Genomic DNA, 16,946 nt, shown 5'->3' on the forward strand with positions numbered 1-16,946 from the left:
TATGTAAACAAACGTTGTTGTTGTTACAAGCCCGGACACGAATGATTCCCGTTCACTGTCAAGCCGACCAGAAAAACATCTCATATTTGTTAATTTATATGTTATGTAGCATGTTTATTATATAATTTTGAAAAAAAATCATAGATGGATTAAGCAAAATGTCTATATTAACGTTTTATACACATTTAATGCGCCTCAGTTATTATTATCATTATTAATATGGCGTCTTCAAGTCCAAGTACACTCTTAATGAGTGGCTCTGAGACAAAGACAGACACACAGGTAGACAGACACACTGGTAGACAGACAGAAAGACAGACACACAGGTAGACACAGACAGACACAGGTAGACAAAGACACAGGTAGACAGAAAGACACACAGGTAGACAAAGACACACACACTAGTAGACAGACAAACAGACACACAGAGATACAGACAGATATACAGGCAGACATATACAGACAGGTTTATGTGCAACAGTGAAAACAAATAGAGAGTTCGAGAGTAAGAGCCTTTCTTGCCACAATCTCCAGTGCAAGATTCAGACTTCATCTTAGGGGCCATGGTGAAATTTACTGTCCAGTTGGTACAGTTAATACAGTATGATGCTGCTGATAGGACAGGGTTACTCAAACTGATGCTGCCAGCATGACACATTGCCACCGCGAGTATTGTCAAATATTGTACAGCTGTGTGCATCAGCTGGCCCAGCCCAGCTACCAGATGCATGGTCGTAAGTCGAGTGGATGTATGTCGAGCAGGTCGTAAGTCGGATGATAGGTGTACAGTGGACCCCCGCATAACGATTTTAATCCGTGCAAGAGGGCTCATTGTTATGCGAAATAATCGGTATGCGAATGAATTTTCCCCATAAGAAATAATGGAAATCAAATTAATCCGTGCAAGACACCCAAAAGTATGAAAAAAAATTTTTTACCACATGAAATATACATTTTCCTACACACAAAGAGAAGGATACATGCACAATAGTAGAGTAGTACATGCACAGTATATATTGTGCATGTACTAGTCTACTAAATGAAGAATAAATGACACTTACCTTTATTGAAGATGCAGCAATGACTGATGAGACACTGTGTCCTGGGAGTGCCTTTTCCTCCTGAGTACTGTAGGTCCTGTTTGGCATTTTCTTCCAGAACAGGCCTTATCACACTGTGTATGCCACTACGATTCTTAAATCTCTCAAACCAACCTTTGCTGGCTTTAAATTCACCAATATGAGCACTAGTTCCAGGCATTTTTCCCTGTTCACCTGGGTGTTAGTCGACTTGTGTGGGTTGCATCCTGGGAGACAAGATTAAGGACCCCAATGGAAATAAGTTAGACAGTCTTCGATGACACTGACTTTTTTGGGTTATCCTGGGTGGCAAATCCTCTGGGGTTAATTGTTTCTTGGTATTCTCAATAAGCCACACCAACAACGGTGCTACAGCAGCAGCAGCAGCTGACGGTGGTACAGCAGCAACAGACGATGCTACAGCAGCAGCAGACGATGCTACAGCAGCAACAGACGATGTTACAGCAGCAGCAGACGATGCTACAGCAGCAGCAGCAGCAGACGATGCTACAGCAGCAACAGACGATGTTACAGCAGCAGCAGACGATGCTACAGCAGCAGCAGCAGCAGACGATGCTACAGCAGCAGCAGCAGCAGACGATGCTACAGCAGCAGCAGATGATGCTACAGCAGCAACAGACGATGTTACAGCAGCAGCAGACGATGCTACAGCAGCAGCAGCAGCTGACAGTGCTACAGCAGCAGCAGACGATGCTACAGCAGCAGCAGACGATGCTACAGCAGCAGCAGACGATGCTACAGCAGCAGCAGCAGCTGACAGTGCAGCAGCAGCAGCAGCTGTACCACCAATAGTAGCGATGGTTGATTGGGGTTTATTATACAACCTGGCCAGCTCGGAGACACGCACTCCACTTTCATACTTATCAATGATCTTTTTCTTCATCTCTATTGTAATTCTCACCCTTATTGCTGTAGGGTTGGCACTAGAAGCTTTCTTGGGGCCCATGGTCACTTATTTTCCAGAAAAAGCACCGAAAACACTGTAATAATACGAAATATTCCGATTGTATGCTTGGATGTTACCGCGGAGGCTGGCTGGTAAACAATGCCACTGGCGGCACATGTGAGGCTGGCTGAGGGCGCACATTGGACGCGTCTCGGACGAAAATCGGTGAGCGGGTTTTTAAGCGGTATGCGAGGCAAAATTTATGCGATTAAAGCAAGCGGTATGCGGATTAATCGTTATGTGATGCCAACGGTATGCGGGGGTCCACTGTATATGCTCTAGAATGAATAACGTATGTCATTATGTATGTGGTGAGTGATGGTTTGTTGTTGGGTTTATAAGGGCCACTGAGAGCATAAGCCGTACATATTAGTGGTAGTGGTCGGCAGCAATGTACGTAATTTATAAATAAGAATTATTTACACTTGAATTTACATAAGAAAATTTTTTTTTTATTAGCAAGTCGGCCGTCTCCCACAGAGGCAGGGTGACCCAAAAAGAAAGAAAATCCCCAAAAAGAAAATACTTTCATCATCATTCAACACTTTCACCTCACTGACACATAATCACTGTTTTTGCAGATGTGCCAGAATACAAAAGTTTAGAAGCATATACGTATAAAGATACACAACATGTCCCTCCAAACTGCCAATATCCCGAACCCCTCCTTTAGAGTGCAGGCATTGTACTTCCCATTTCCAGGACTTGAGTCCGGCTATATAAAAACAAGCCGGTCTCCCTGAATCCCTTCACTAAATATTACCCTGCTCACACTCCAACAGCTCGTCAGGTCCCAAATACCATTCGTCTCCATTCACTCCTATCAAACATGCTCACGCACGCCTGCTGGAAGTCCAAGCCCCTCGCCCACAAAACCTCCCTTACCCCTTCCTTCCAACCTTTTCGAGGACAACCCCTACCCCACCTTCCTTCCCCTACAGATTTATACGCTCTCCATGTCATTCTACTTTGATCCATTCTCTCTAAATGACCAAACCACCTCAACAACCCCTCTTCAGCCCTCTGGCTAATACTTTTATTAACTCCACGCCTTTCTCTAATTTCCACACTCTGAATTTTCTGCTTAATATTTACACCACACATTGCCCTTAGAAAGGACATCTCCACTGCCTCCAACCACCTACTCACTGCTGCATTTACAACCCAAGCTTCATACCCATATAAGAGTGTTGGTACTACTATACTTTCATACATTCCCTTCTTTGCCTCCATAGATAATGTTTTTTGACTCAGAAAATCGTAATGATACGACTGCAAACAAACCATACCACAGACGGGGATAGAACCAGCGATCAGAGTCTCAGAACTCCAGACCGTCGTGTTAGCCACTGGGCCAGCTGGCCACAATAAGATTCATCCAACTAGGTATATTTCTACACCATACATTTCTAGCTGGCCCAGTGGCTAACGCGACGGTCTGGAGTTCTGAGACTCTCTGATCGCGGGTTCTATCCCCGTCCGTGGTATGGTTCGTTTTAACGTTTTTTGTCTCCACATATACCTCAATGCACCACTCGCCTTTTTTCCCTCATCAATTCTATGATTAACCTCATCCTTCATAAATCCATCCGCTGACACATCAATTCCCAAATATCTGAAAACATTCACTTCTTCCATACTCCTCCTCCCCAATTTGATATCCAATTTTTCTTTATCTAAATCATTTGATACCCTCATCACCTTACTCTTTTCTATGTTCACTTTCAACTTTCTACCTTTACACACACACTCCCAAACTCGTCAACTAACCTTTGCAATTTTTCTTTGGAATCTCCCATAAGCACAGTATCATCAGCAAAAAGCAACCGTGTCAATTCCCATTTTGTATTTGATTCCCCATAATTTAATCCCACCCCTCTCCTGAACACCTTAGCATTTACTTCTTTTACAACCCCATCTATAAATATAATAAACAACCATGGTGACATTACACATCCCTGTCTAAGACCTACTTTTACCAGGTAGTAGTCTCCCTCTCTTCTACACACCCTAACCTGAGCTTCACTATCCTCATAAAAACTCTTTACAGCATTTAGTAACTTACCACCTATTCCATATACTTGCAACATCTGCCACATTGCTCCTCTATCCACTCTATCATATGCCTTTTCTAAATCCATAAATGCAATAAAAGCTTCCCTACCTTTATCTAAATACTGTTCACATATATGCTTCAATGTAAACAATTGATCTACACATCCCCTACCCACTCTAAAACCTCCTTGCTCACCTGCAATCCTACATTCTCTCTTATCTCCAATTCTTTCAATAACCCTACCATACACTTTTCCTGGTATACTCAGTAAACTTATTCCTCTATAACTTTTACAATATCTTTTGGCCCCCTTCCCTTTATATAAAGGGATTATACATGCTCTCTGCCAATCCCTAGGTACCTTCCCCTCTTTCATACATTTGTTAAACAAAAATACCAACCACTTCAACACTATATCCTCCCCTGTTTTTAACATTTCTGTCATGGTCCCGTCAGTTCCAGCTGCTTTACCCCCTTTCATTCTATGTAATGCCTCATGCACCTCCCCCACACTCACATCCTGTTCTTCTTCACTCCTAAAAGATGGTATACCATCCTGGCCAGTGCATGAAATTACGACCTCTCTTTCTTCGTCGACATTTAAAAGTTCCTCAAAATATTCTCGCCATCTACCCAATACCTCCATCTCCCAATCTACTAACTCCCCTACTCTGTTTTTAACTGACAAATCCATTCGTTCCCTAGGCTTTCTTAACTTGTTTAACTCAGTCCAAAATTTTTTCTTATTTTCATTAAAATTTCCTGACAGTGCCTCTCCCACTCCATCATCCCCTCTCCTTTTGCACTCTCTCACCACTCTCCTTTTGCACTCTCTCTCACCACTCTCTTCACCTTTTTTTACTCTCCATATACTCTACTCTTCTTATAACACTTCTGCTTTGTAAAAACCTCTCATAAGCTAACTTTTTCTCTTTTATCACACCCTTTTACTTCATCATTCCACCAATCACTCCTCTTTCCTCCTGCACCCACCCTCCTATAACTACAAACTTCTGCCCCACATTCTAATACTGCATTTTTAAAACTATTCCAACCCTCTTCAACCTCCCCACTACTGATACTTGCATTAGCCCACCTTTCTGCCAATAGTTGCTTATATCTCACCCGAACTTCCTCTTCCCTTAGTTTATACACTTTCACCTCCCTCTTACTTGTTGTTGCCATTTTCCTCTTTTCCCATCTACCTCTTACTTTAACTGTAGCTACAACTAAATAATGATCCGATATATCAGTTGCCCCTCTATAAACGTGTACATCCTGGAGCCTACCCATCAACTTTTATCCACCAATACATAATCTAACAAACTACTTTCATTACGTGCTATATCATACCTTGTATATTTATTTGTCCTCTTCTTCATAAAATATGTATTACTTATTACCAAACCTCTTTCTACACATAGCTCAATTAAAGGCTCCCCATTTTCATTTACCCCTGGCACCCCAAACTTACCTACTACTCCCTCCACAACATTTTTGCCCACCTTAGCAATGAAAGCCCCAACCACCATTACTCTCACACTTAGTTCAAAACTCCCCACGCATTCACTCAACATTTCCCAAAATCTCCCTCCCTCCTCTACACTTCTCTCTTCTCCAGGTGCATACATGCTTAATGTAACCCACTTTTCACATCCAACCTTTATTTTACTTCATTTTACTCCACACTTTATAAATAAGAAATATTTACATTTACTGTACCTTGGGGGAGATGTTGGCATTGGTTTAGGGTAGTAGAAGATAGGCAGGGCAGTGGTTTTGTCACTAGCCCTATATACCTCTAACAACATTGAGGGAGTTAAGTTTCGTGACTTCTTTCTCTATCGCTTAATCGCTTAACTTACTTGCTACACTGTTAATGCTACACTTTATCGCTGGCTGGCGCTATAGCCTCTATTGACTCCTGCTGCTTTAGTATCATATATATCGTAGAATCACTGAAGAAGGCACATTCTCCCCTCTCTCTTCCTCCTTCACTCTCATGCTTTTCAAAAACTTCTTTCTTAAATTCCATCATGTTTCTCACTTTCTTTACCAAAGAAACTTTGCTAGGAACTTTATTTGGGCCCATGGTTGCTTATTTCACAGTTGTACTCAATCAACAACCACAAAAAACAATGGATTATAGCGAAATGTTTGCGTGAATGAGCTGAAGCTTCCTCACTCGCCCAGAGAGAGAGCCAGACTGACGTGAGCGGCTGGCAGCAGTGGGTTGACACATCCCATACGGCAGATAAGGGAAATGATGGCTGATAACTGGAAGCTGAAAAACTGGCCTTTAAGTGGAACAGTTGATAACCAAGGGTCCACTGTACAAATAAAATGGGACACTGCACTACCTGCCTTCAGGACCCAAGTCTGGCTAACCTTTTCCCTGAATCCCTTCATAAACATTACCTTGCTCACATTCCAACAGCATGTCATATTACGAAAACCACTTGCCTCCACTCGCCTCTAACACACACACACTACACACAAATACGGATGGATTAACAAATAAATATGAGGAATGGCAAGAAAGAATCAATGAGAAGTCCCCAGACATCATAGCAGTTACAGAAACAAAACTCACAAAGACAATAACAGATGCAATCTTCCCACCAGGATACCAGATCATGAGGAAAGATAGAAGGGGCAGAGGGGGAGGAGGGGTTGCTCTGCTCATAAAAAAAACGATGGAAATTCGAGAAAATGGGAGGCATAGACGAGACAGGAGAAAGGGACTACATAGAAGGTACACTTCAGTCTGGGGAGCACAAGGTGGTCATTGCAGTGATGTATAATCCACCACAGAACCTCAGGAGGCCAAGAGAGGAATATGAAGAGAGCAACAAAGCAATGGTGGACACACTTGCTGAGGTGGCAAGAAGAGCTCACTCCAGCAGAGCAAAGTTGCTGGTTATGGGGGATTTCAACCACAGGGAGATTGACTGGGAAAACCTGGAGCCACATGGGGGTCCCAAAACATGGAGAGCCAAGATGTTGGATGTGGTGCTGGAAAACCTCATGCACCAACATGTTAAGGACACTACCAGAGTGAGAGGGGAGGATGAACCAGCAAGATTGGACCTTGTGTTCACCCTGGGCAGTTCAGACATTGAGGACATCACATATGAGAGTCCCCTAGGAGCTAGTGCACGTGGTTCTGTGCCTTGAATACATAGTAGAGTTGCAAGTGGAGAGAGTAACAGGAGTTGAATGGGAAAAGCCAGACTATAATAGAGGGGACTACATAGGGTTGAGGAACTTCCTGTAGGAGGTTCCGTGGGACAGAGAACTGGCAGGAAAGCCAGTAAATGAAATGATGGAATATGTAACAACAAAATGCAAGGAGGTAGTGGAAAGGTTTATTCCCAAGGGCAACAGAAACAATGGGAAGACCAGAACAAGCCCCTGGTTTACCTGATGGTGTAAGGAGGCAAAAACAAAGTGCAGTAGAGAATGGAAAAAGTACAGAAGGCAGAGAACACATGAAAATAGGGAAATTAGTCGCAGAGCCAGGAACGAGTATGCACAGGTAAGGAGGGAGGCCCAGCGACAGTATGAAAATAACATAGCATCGAAAATCAAGACTGACCCGAAACTGTTGCATAGCCACATCAGGAGGAAGACAACAGTCAAAGACCAGGTGATCAGACTGAGGACAGAAGGTGGAGAACTCACAAGAAATGATCAGGAGGTATGTGAGGAGCTAAACAGGAGATTTAAGGAAGTTTTTACAGTAGAGACAGGAAGGGCTCTGGGAAGACAGCACAGAAGGGAACATCAAGAGGGAATATACCAACAAGTGTTGGATGACATACGAACAACCGAGGAGGAGGTGCAGAAGCTGCTAAGTGCCCTTGATACCTCAAAGGCGATGGGACCGGACAACATCCCCCCCGTGGGTCCTTAGAGAAGGAGCAGAGATGCTGTGCGTGCCCCTAACCATAATCTTCAACACATCCCTTGAAACTGGGCAACTACCTGAGAAATGGAAGACAGCAAATGTAGTCCCCATATTTAAGAAAGGAAACAGAAATGAGGCACTAAACTACAGACCTGTGTCTCTGACATGTATTGTGTGCAAAGTCATGGAGAAGATTATCAGGAGGAGAGTGGTGGAACACCTGGAACAGAACAAGATTATAAATGAAAACCAGCATGGGTTCATGGAAGGCAAATCCTGTGTCACAAACCTTCTGGAGTTTTATGACAAGGTAACAGAAGTAAGACATGAGAGAGAGGGGTGGGTTGATTGCATTTTCCTAGACTGCAGAAAGGCCTTTGACACAGTTCCCTACAAGAGATTAATGCAGAAGCTGGAGGATCAGGCACATATAACAGGGAGGGCACTGCAATGGATCAGGGAATACCTGACAGGGAGGCAACAACGAGTCATGGTACGTGAAGAGGTATCACAGTGGGTGCCTGTGACGAGCGGGGTCCCACAGGGGTCAGTTCTAGGACCAGTGCTATTTTTTATATATACGAACAACATGATGGAAGGAATAGACTCTGAAGTGTCCCTATTCGCAGATGATGTGAAGCTGATGAGAAGAATTAAATTGGATGAGGATGAGGCAGGACTGCAAAGAGACCTGGACAGGCTGGACATGTGGTCCAGAAACTGGCTTCTCGAATTCAACCCTGCCAAATGCAAAGTCATGAAGATTGGGGAGGGGCAAAGAAGACCGCAGACAGAGTATAGGCTAGGTGGACAAAGACTACAGACCTCACTCAGGGAGAAAGACCTTGGGGTGACCATAACACTAAGCATGTCACCAGAGGCACACATCAACCAAATAACTGCTGCAGCATATGGGCGCCTGGTAAACCTGAGAATAGGGTTCCGATACCTTAATAAAGAATCATTCAAGACACTGTACACCGTGTATGTTAGGCCCATACTGGAGTATGCAGCACCAGTCTGGAACCCACACCTGGTCAAGCACGTCAAGAAGTTAGAGAAAGTACAAAGGTTTGCAACAAGGCTAGTCCCAGAGCTCAGGGGAATGTTGTACGAGGAAAGGTTGAGGGAAATCGGACTGACGACACTGGAGGACAGAAGGGTCAGGGGAGACATGATAACGACATACAAGATACTGCGGGGAATAGACAAGGTGGACAGAGATAGGATGTTCCAGAGAGGGGACACAGAAACAAGGGGTCACAACTGGAAGCTGAAGACTCAGACGAGTCACAGGGACGTTAGGAAGTATTTCTTTAGTCATAGAGTCGTCAGAAAGTGGAATAGCCTAGCAAGTGAAGTAGTGGAGGCAGGAACCATACATAGTTTTAAGAAGAGGTATGACAAAGCTCAGGAAGCAGAGAGGAAGAGGACCTAGTAGCGATCAGTGAAGAGGCGGGGCCAGAAGCTGAGTCTCGACCCCTGCAACCACAATTAGGTGAGTACAATTAGGCGAGTACAATTAGGCGAGTACACGTACACACACACACACGTACACACACGTACACACACACACGTACACACACACACACACACACACACACACACACATGTACACACACACGTACACACACACATACACACACACGTACACACACGTACACACACACACACACACACACACACACACACACACACACACCTATTGAATGTCCAAGCCCTTCACACACAATACCACCTTTACCCTTCCCTACCACCTTTTCTAGGGCAACTCCTACCCGAACTTCCCTCCACTATAGATTCATACACCCTCCAAGTCATCTTATTTAGTTCCATCATACACACTAAAGATAAAAAGTTTACAAGGAATGAACACAAAGTCAAATGATTACATAAGTCTATTTTTTTAATCACCTCTGGCTACTGTAGCTTCCTTTTGCTATGAGAAATGAAAACTGTATACAAATTTATGCTTCAGATATAGCACTTAATGAATAAGTGTAAAAATATATCAGGAAAGATCTGAAAATATACCACAATCTACTATAAACTCAATATAGACAGTACCATACCTCTCGCTGAAGATAATCCACAAAGTTCTTTGTGTTTGCAGTTTCTTCGTAATCTACTATCAGGCGCTTGGACAAAACACTTTCAATAATTTCCCTTGATTTCCATGGAAAAATAATGCAGGCAATGGCAAACAACAGTTCAGCAATCAGGAAGATGGTCAAGCACCAGAAGTACTTAAAAGGAAAAATATGAAATTGTTGTACAGTAACAGTATTTGAAACCATTCAAATTACACATACCCTGAAATTTTTGAAAAAAAAAAAAAAATGAACATACATATATTTAAAATACACAGGGATGAATCTACTTAAGAACTATGCAAATAAAGGTCTAGTACCTAAAATATCTAACAGCTTGTCAGAAGACACTGAGCTGTCCCATAATCAACTACCTGAATTCGAAGAATTAGACACATGCACAACTGGGTATCTTTATTATGAAGACATTTTGTCAACCAGTGACTTTATCAATACAATACAGGGACAAAAATGTGAGTATGTACACTGGTACCTCAGGATACGAACCTAATTCAGTCCAGAAGGCTGTTCGAGTGCCGATGCATTCGAGTACCAAACGAATTTGTTCCCACACTACCTATGTAATACGTTGGTAGACAGTAATTGCCCAGGGAGGTACTACCACTCTGCCAAGCGAGTGTAAAACAAAAGCCTATAACTGTTTTACATGATGGTAGGATTGCTGGTGTCCTTTTTTCTGTCTCATAATCATGAAAGATTTCAGGTACGCCTTGCTACTTCTACTTACACTTAGGTCACACTACATATACATGTACAAGTATATACAGTGGACCCTCAGTTAACGATATTAATCCATTCCAGAGAGCTTGTCCTTAACCGATTTTATCGTTATCCAAATTAATTTTCCCCATAAGAAATAATGGAAATCCAATTAATCTGTTCCAGACACCCAAAAGTATTAAAAAAAATAATTTTTTCACATGAAATATACATTTTCCTACACAGAAAACAATGAGATATGCAGAATAAATATTTATTAATGTACATTAATAATTTATAAAATGACACTTACCTTTATTGAAGACTTATTGATGAGTGATGAGATGGGAGGAGAGGGGAGAGGATGAAGGTGTATTATTGTTTGGAAGGGGGAATCCCCTTCCATAAGGACTTCAGGTAGCAAGTCCTTTTCTGGGGTTACCTCCCTTCTTTCTTTTTTAATGCCACTAGGACCAGCTTGAGAGTCACTGGACCCCTGTCGCACCAAAAATCTGTCCAGAGAGCTCTGTTTCTGGCGTGCCTTTGAGATTTCCTTAAAATGGGACACAACATTGTCATTGTAAAAGTCACCAGCACAGCTTGCAACAGCTGTGTCAGGGTGATGTTCATGCATAAAGGCTTACACCTTTGTCCACATTGTAAAAATGACTGTTTTGGTCGTATATATACGTCTTACGAGGTACTGTGTTTGATGTATATATACTCAAATTCTAGTGGCTTCAAATCAAGCAGGAGAAAGCTGGTAGGCCCACATGTGAGAGAATGGGTCTGTGTGGTCAGTGTGCACCGCACCATATAAAAAAATCCTGCAGCACGCAGTGCATAATGAGAAAAAAAACTCAGTTTTCTTTAAATTAAAATGCTGAATTTGTGGTCTATTTATGTACAGTATTTATGGTTGTATTCTCGTTTTCTTGGTCTTTGATAGAATGGAAAACATATTGTAGAAATAGAGGTGATTTTGATTGGTTTTACTATGAAAAGAACCTTGAAATAGAGCTCAAGGTAGGGGAAATGTTTGATTTTTGCCGATGTTCAAAAGTAAACAAATGATGTCATTTTCCAATAAATGTCCAAGTAGCCATTCTAATATGCAGTCATGAATGGGTTTGCATTATTTATACAATTATTACAATATTGCAGTAGTCTGCATAACAGTAAATCTTCTCTCTTTTGTTTGAATAAAAATTCAAAATAGAAAGCAAGAATAATATCAAAGGGGCCTGGAGACGTGACTGATGAACAAAGAAAATGCTATTTTAGAGCCAGGAATGTCTGCATTGTTCATTCTGGACCCTATTTTGAAATTGTCATATTTTTAATTTCCATGAAATTGGCCAAATTGCAAATTTCTGACCATGTTATTGGGTAGTTGAAATCTGTAAATGGGCAATTTCTTGTACTCGATCAATAGAAAAAATGGAGTTCTAAAGAAATAGCTATAAGTTTGGTCGACTGGAACAATGGAATTAGCCGAAAATAGGGCTCAAAGTGGGTGAAATCGCAGATTCGTAAATATCGCCAACGTCGCTAACTTCGCAAGAGCGTAATTCCGTCAGTTTTCCATCAAATTTCGTTCTTTTGGTGTCATTACAACCGGGAAAAGATTCTCTATCATTTCATAAGAAAAAATAATTTTCTGGGGGGGGGGGGGTGATTTTGCGACACCAGGAGACACCTCAGGATTTGGGGGTTGCAACAATCAAGGGGTTAATCATTGAAGAAGGCAACTTCTTCCATCTTTCTTCCCCCTCCTCTGAAGCAATTTCCTCAGCTGTGGTCTGTTGCTGCTGCAGATGCTCTTGCAGCTCATCAGTGGTTAGCTCTTCATCATCGTCGTCCTCCACCAACTCTTCCACATCCTCGCCACTAACCTCCAACCCCATGGACTTCCCCCAATGACACAATAGATTCCACAACTGGTATAGGCTCCTCAGGGTTAGCCCCAAACCCTTCAAAATCCCTCTCTTGTACACATTCTGGCCACAAGTTTCTCCAAGCCGAGTTCAAAGTCCTGGAAGTCACTCCCTCCCAAGCCTTACCTATAAGGTTTATGCAACTGAGGATACTGAACTGATCTTTCCAGAACTCTCTTAGGGTCATTCAATGTCTGAGGTCACTTCAAAGCACTTCTGAAACACTGATTTGGTGTACAGTTTTTTTTAAATTTGAAATGACTTGCTGGTCCATGGGCTAGAGGAGAGGAGTGGTGTTAGGAAGCAAAAACTTCACTTTTATGAAACTAAACTCCCCTACAATTCGCTCTTCCAAGTCTGAAGGATGAGCAGGAGCATTGTCTAATACCAGGAGGCACTTGAGTTCTAATTTATTTTCCAGGAGGTATTTTTTCACACTGGGGCGAAACACTTGATAGAACCAATCATGGATAATGTCCCTAGTGACCCATGCCTTCCTGTTTGCCCTCCACATCACACACAAGTTAGGCTTGATGACACTGTTATTCTTGAACACACTGGGAGTTTCAGAGTGATACACCAGTAAAGGCTTCACTTTGCAATCCCCATTAGCATTACTACATAACATGAGAGTTAGCCTGTCTTTCACAGGCTTGTGTCCTTGGAGTGCCTTTTCCTCCTGAGTAATGTAGGTCCTGTTTGGCATTTTCTTCCAAAACAGGCCTGTTTCATCACAATTCAACACTTGTTGGGGTTTTAATTTTTCAGCCTCTATGTACCCCTTAAGGTCCTGCACATATTTTCAGCCACTTTTTTGTCCAAACTGGCAGCCTCACCATGCCTTATCACACTGTGTATGCCACTACGATTCTTAAATCTCTCAAACCAACCTTTGCTGGCTTTAAATTCACTAACATCAGCACCAGTTCCAGGCATTTTCTTAATTAGATCATGCAACTGCCTTGCCTTTTCACACATAATTGACTGTGAAACACTATCTGCTGATAATTGTTTCTCGTTGATCCACACCAACAACAGTCTCTCCACATCTTCGAGTATTTGCGATCTCTGTTTTGTAAGCACATTTGCACCTTTTGCAACAACAGCTTCCTTGATTGCCTTTTTGTTGGCCAAGATAGAAGTGATGGTTGATTGGGGTTTGTTATACAACCTGGCCAGCTCGGAGGCATGCACTCCACTTTCGTACTTTGCGATTATCTCTTTCTTCAATTCAATAGTATTTCTCACCCTTTTTACCACAGGTTTGGCAATAAAAGCTTTCTTTGGGCCCATGGTGGCTTATTTAGCAGTTACAAGCACTAAAAAAATGGAATAATACAAAATGTATCGCATGTATGCGTGGAATCGTCCGCAGTGGCTTGCAAACAATGGCACACTAACCACATTGGAGTGGCCGGGTGGCTCAGGCCGCAGGGACACGTTCTGGATGAATGTCCTTAACCAAGTTTCTTATCATTAGTCAAGCCAATATTTTGATGGAAAAACGTATCGGTATCCGATTTTATCGCTATCCGATGGCATTGCTAACTGAGGGTCCACTGTATATACACACACCCCTCTGGGTTTTCTTCTATTTCCTTTCTAGTTCTTATTCTTGTTTATTTCTTATCTCCATGGGGAAGTGGAACAGAATTCTTCCTCTGTAAGCCATGCGTGTTATAAGAGACTAAAATGCTGGGAGCAAGGGGCTAGTAACCCCTTCTCCTGTATAAATTACTAAATTTAAAGAGAGAAACTTTTGTTTTTCTTTTTGGGCCACCCTGCCTCGGTGGGATACGGCTGGTTTGTTAAAATAAAAAAGGAATAATGTAAAGTAGCTTAACCAGTTTCAGACCCCCAAAAATACACTTACACAATTGTTCAAGTTCTTATCCCGAGGTACCACTTTATTAGGAAATCACCATAAAGTGAATCACTGTAAATCAAAGTGCTGTAAAACAGGTCCCTCCTATACCTAATACATATCTAACATATTCTTGCTACATCAAATATTGGTTACATGTCAGAGATATTAATGAATCTAGAAACTGTGTACTTTACTTAAATACGATATTAAAGACTTTCAATACTCACAAGTTTCAGTAAACAGAGATTTTCTCTGAGAGCTCCAACACAGCCAGCAAAAGACACTATGAAGATAATACTGCCAAGTGCGACCATAACCCCTGAGAGATCTGTGATGACAATGTATGCAATCTGCACAGACTTAAGTCCATTCAAATCCTGAGCTGTGAACACAACACCATAGAGACCAATAGCTATGATGAGCATCCCAAATAACTGTAAAGAATAAAATATGAATATATTAATCAATATTGAGGTAAATTAAATGAGATCAACAAGGCATCTTAGCCACTTTTAATCATTATTTTTTACCTTTTTAACCTTATTATTAGTTACATAAACACCTACTCAGTTTAGCCATATTAGCTCAAACTAATACATTACCCATAAGAAATCTTATGAAAATGAGTTTACTTACAATAAACCACTAATTCAATTAATAATTGTGTTTTGTCTCTTACCACACTGGCAATCTCCTACCAAAGTAGGACAACCCAAAAAATTAAACATTCACCATCATTTACTATTAACATTAAATTCAGTCATCCATCTATCACTCCATTTGCTCAATTTATCCAAATAATATTGTAAAGATTTAGTAATTTTTATTTGATACAAGATTTTTTCATCAGCAGCAAACAAATTCATATACTACAGTAGTTTTCTATTTATTCTGTTAAGTCATTTTATAGAAATTTGCAATAGTTGTAGCAATATCATCTAAATCCATTCCATTAGTCCATCACTATGTGGAGAAAAATTTTCTTTCCTCAATTTGCAATTTATTTTGTTACATCATCATCATCATCCTCATTATTTGTGGGACAGTGCTAAGCCTGTAGGGGTCATACAGCACCTGGGAAAAATGGAAGGCAATTAGATTCAATCCATGGAAGTGTAGATCAGACTGAATTCTAGGATCAAAAGCCCTTTAACAACATCAGGAAGCTTCCCCTGAAGAGTGTGTCCTTGTACAGTATTACCCTCCTGTATACAATACGGCCCCACTTATATGGCAGGTTAGGTTCCAGGCTACCACCAGAAAGTGGAATGCCATTTTTTCACTTATAAATGCATATAAATGCTAGATAACAAGTTTACACTAACATATATTAAGTTAATGGCATAGCTAGGCATTAAAAAACAATAATAAGTAAAATACACACATAGTACACTCATTACAGTGGACCCCCGCCTCACGAACGCATCACGTTACATTAAATCCGCCATACGATGCATTTGAATGCAAAAATTTTGCCTCGCCTCACGATAAAAAACTCGCCTTACGTGATTCGTCAAGGACGTGTCCCACGTGTGGCCTCAGCGCCAGTGTTTACAAGCCAGCCAGTGCAGTCGCATCTACGCATACATTTGGTACATTTCACATTATCCCAGTGTTTTTAGTGCTTGTAACTGCAAAATAATGTAGGTAGTAGGTTGGTAGACAGCAGCTGCCCAGGCAGGTACTACCATCCTGCCAAGTGAATGTAAAATGAAAGCCTGTAATTGTTTTACATGATGGTAGGATTGCTGGTGTTTTTTCTGTCTCATAAACATGCAAGGTTTCAGGTACATCTTGCTACTTCTGCTTACACTTAGGTCACACTACACATACATGTACAAGCATATATATACACACCCTTCTGGGTTTTCTTCTATTTTCTTACTAGTTCTTGTTCTTGTTTATTTCCTCTTATCTCCATGGGGAAGCAGAACAGAATTCTTCCTCCGTAAGCTATGCGTGTTGTAAGAGGCGACTAAAATGCCAGGAGCAAGGGGTTAGTAACCCCTTCTCCTGTATATATTACTAAATGTGAAAGGAGAAACTTTTGTTTTTCCTTTTGGGCCACCCCGCCTCGGTGGGATACGACGAGTGTGTTGAAAAAAAGAAAGAACTGCAAAATAAGTCACCATGGACCCCAAGAAAGCTTCTAGTGCCATCCCTGTGGTAAAAAGGGCAAGAATTAGTATGGAATTGAAAAAAGAGATTAAGGAAATGAGTGCAAAGTGGTTTGAACTGCAAACCTTTACGGATGAAAATCACCCTGACACAGCTACTGCAAGCCGTATTGGCAACCTGTACAATGACACTAAAAGCAGAA

General features: G+C 41.6%; 1 protein-coding gene across 3 annotated transcripts in view; it reads right to left on the reverse strand.

Moving 5' to 3' along the window:
* Window positions 1-15,060, reverse strand: part of LOC128698166 (tetraspanin-33) — a gene marked incomplete at its 5' end in the record, with an annotated part of 146,776 nt that extends 131,716 nt beyond the window's left edge. For all 3 annotated transcript variants that reach the window (XM_070098670.1, XM_070098669.1, XM_070098671.1), the window contains 2 exon segments: window positions 10,085-10,258; window positions 14,854-15,060. In XM_070098670.1, coding sequence (XP_069954771.1) covers window positions 10,085-10,258; window positions 14,854-15,060 — 381 coding nt within the window.
* Between the last annotated feature and the right edge of the window lie 1,886 nt (window positions 15,061-16,946).

This window comes from Cherax quadricarinatus, chromosome 63 (genome assembly GCF_038502225.1).
Source record: "Cherax quadricarinatus isolate ZL_2023a chromosome 63, ASM3850222v1, whole genome shotgun sequence".
NCBI lineage: Eukaryota > Metazoa > Arthropoda > Malacostraca > Decapoda > Parastacidae > Cherax > Cherax quadricarinatus.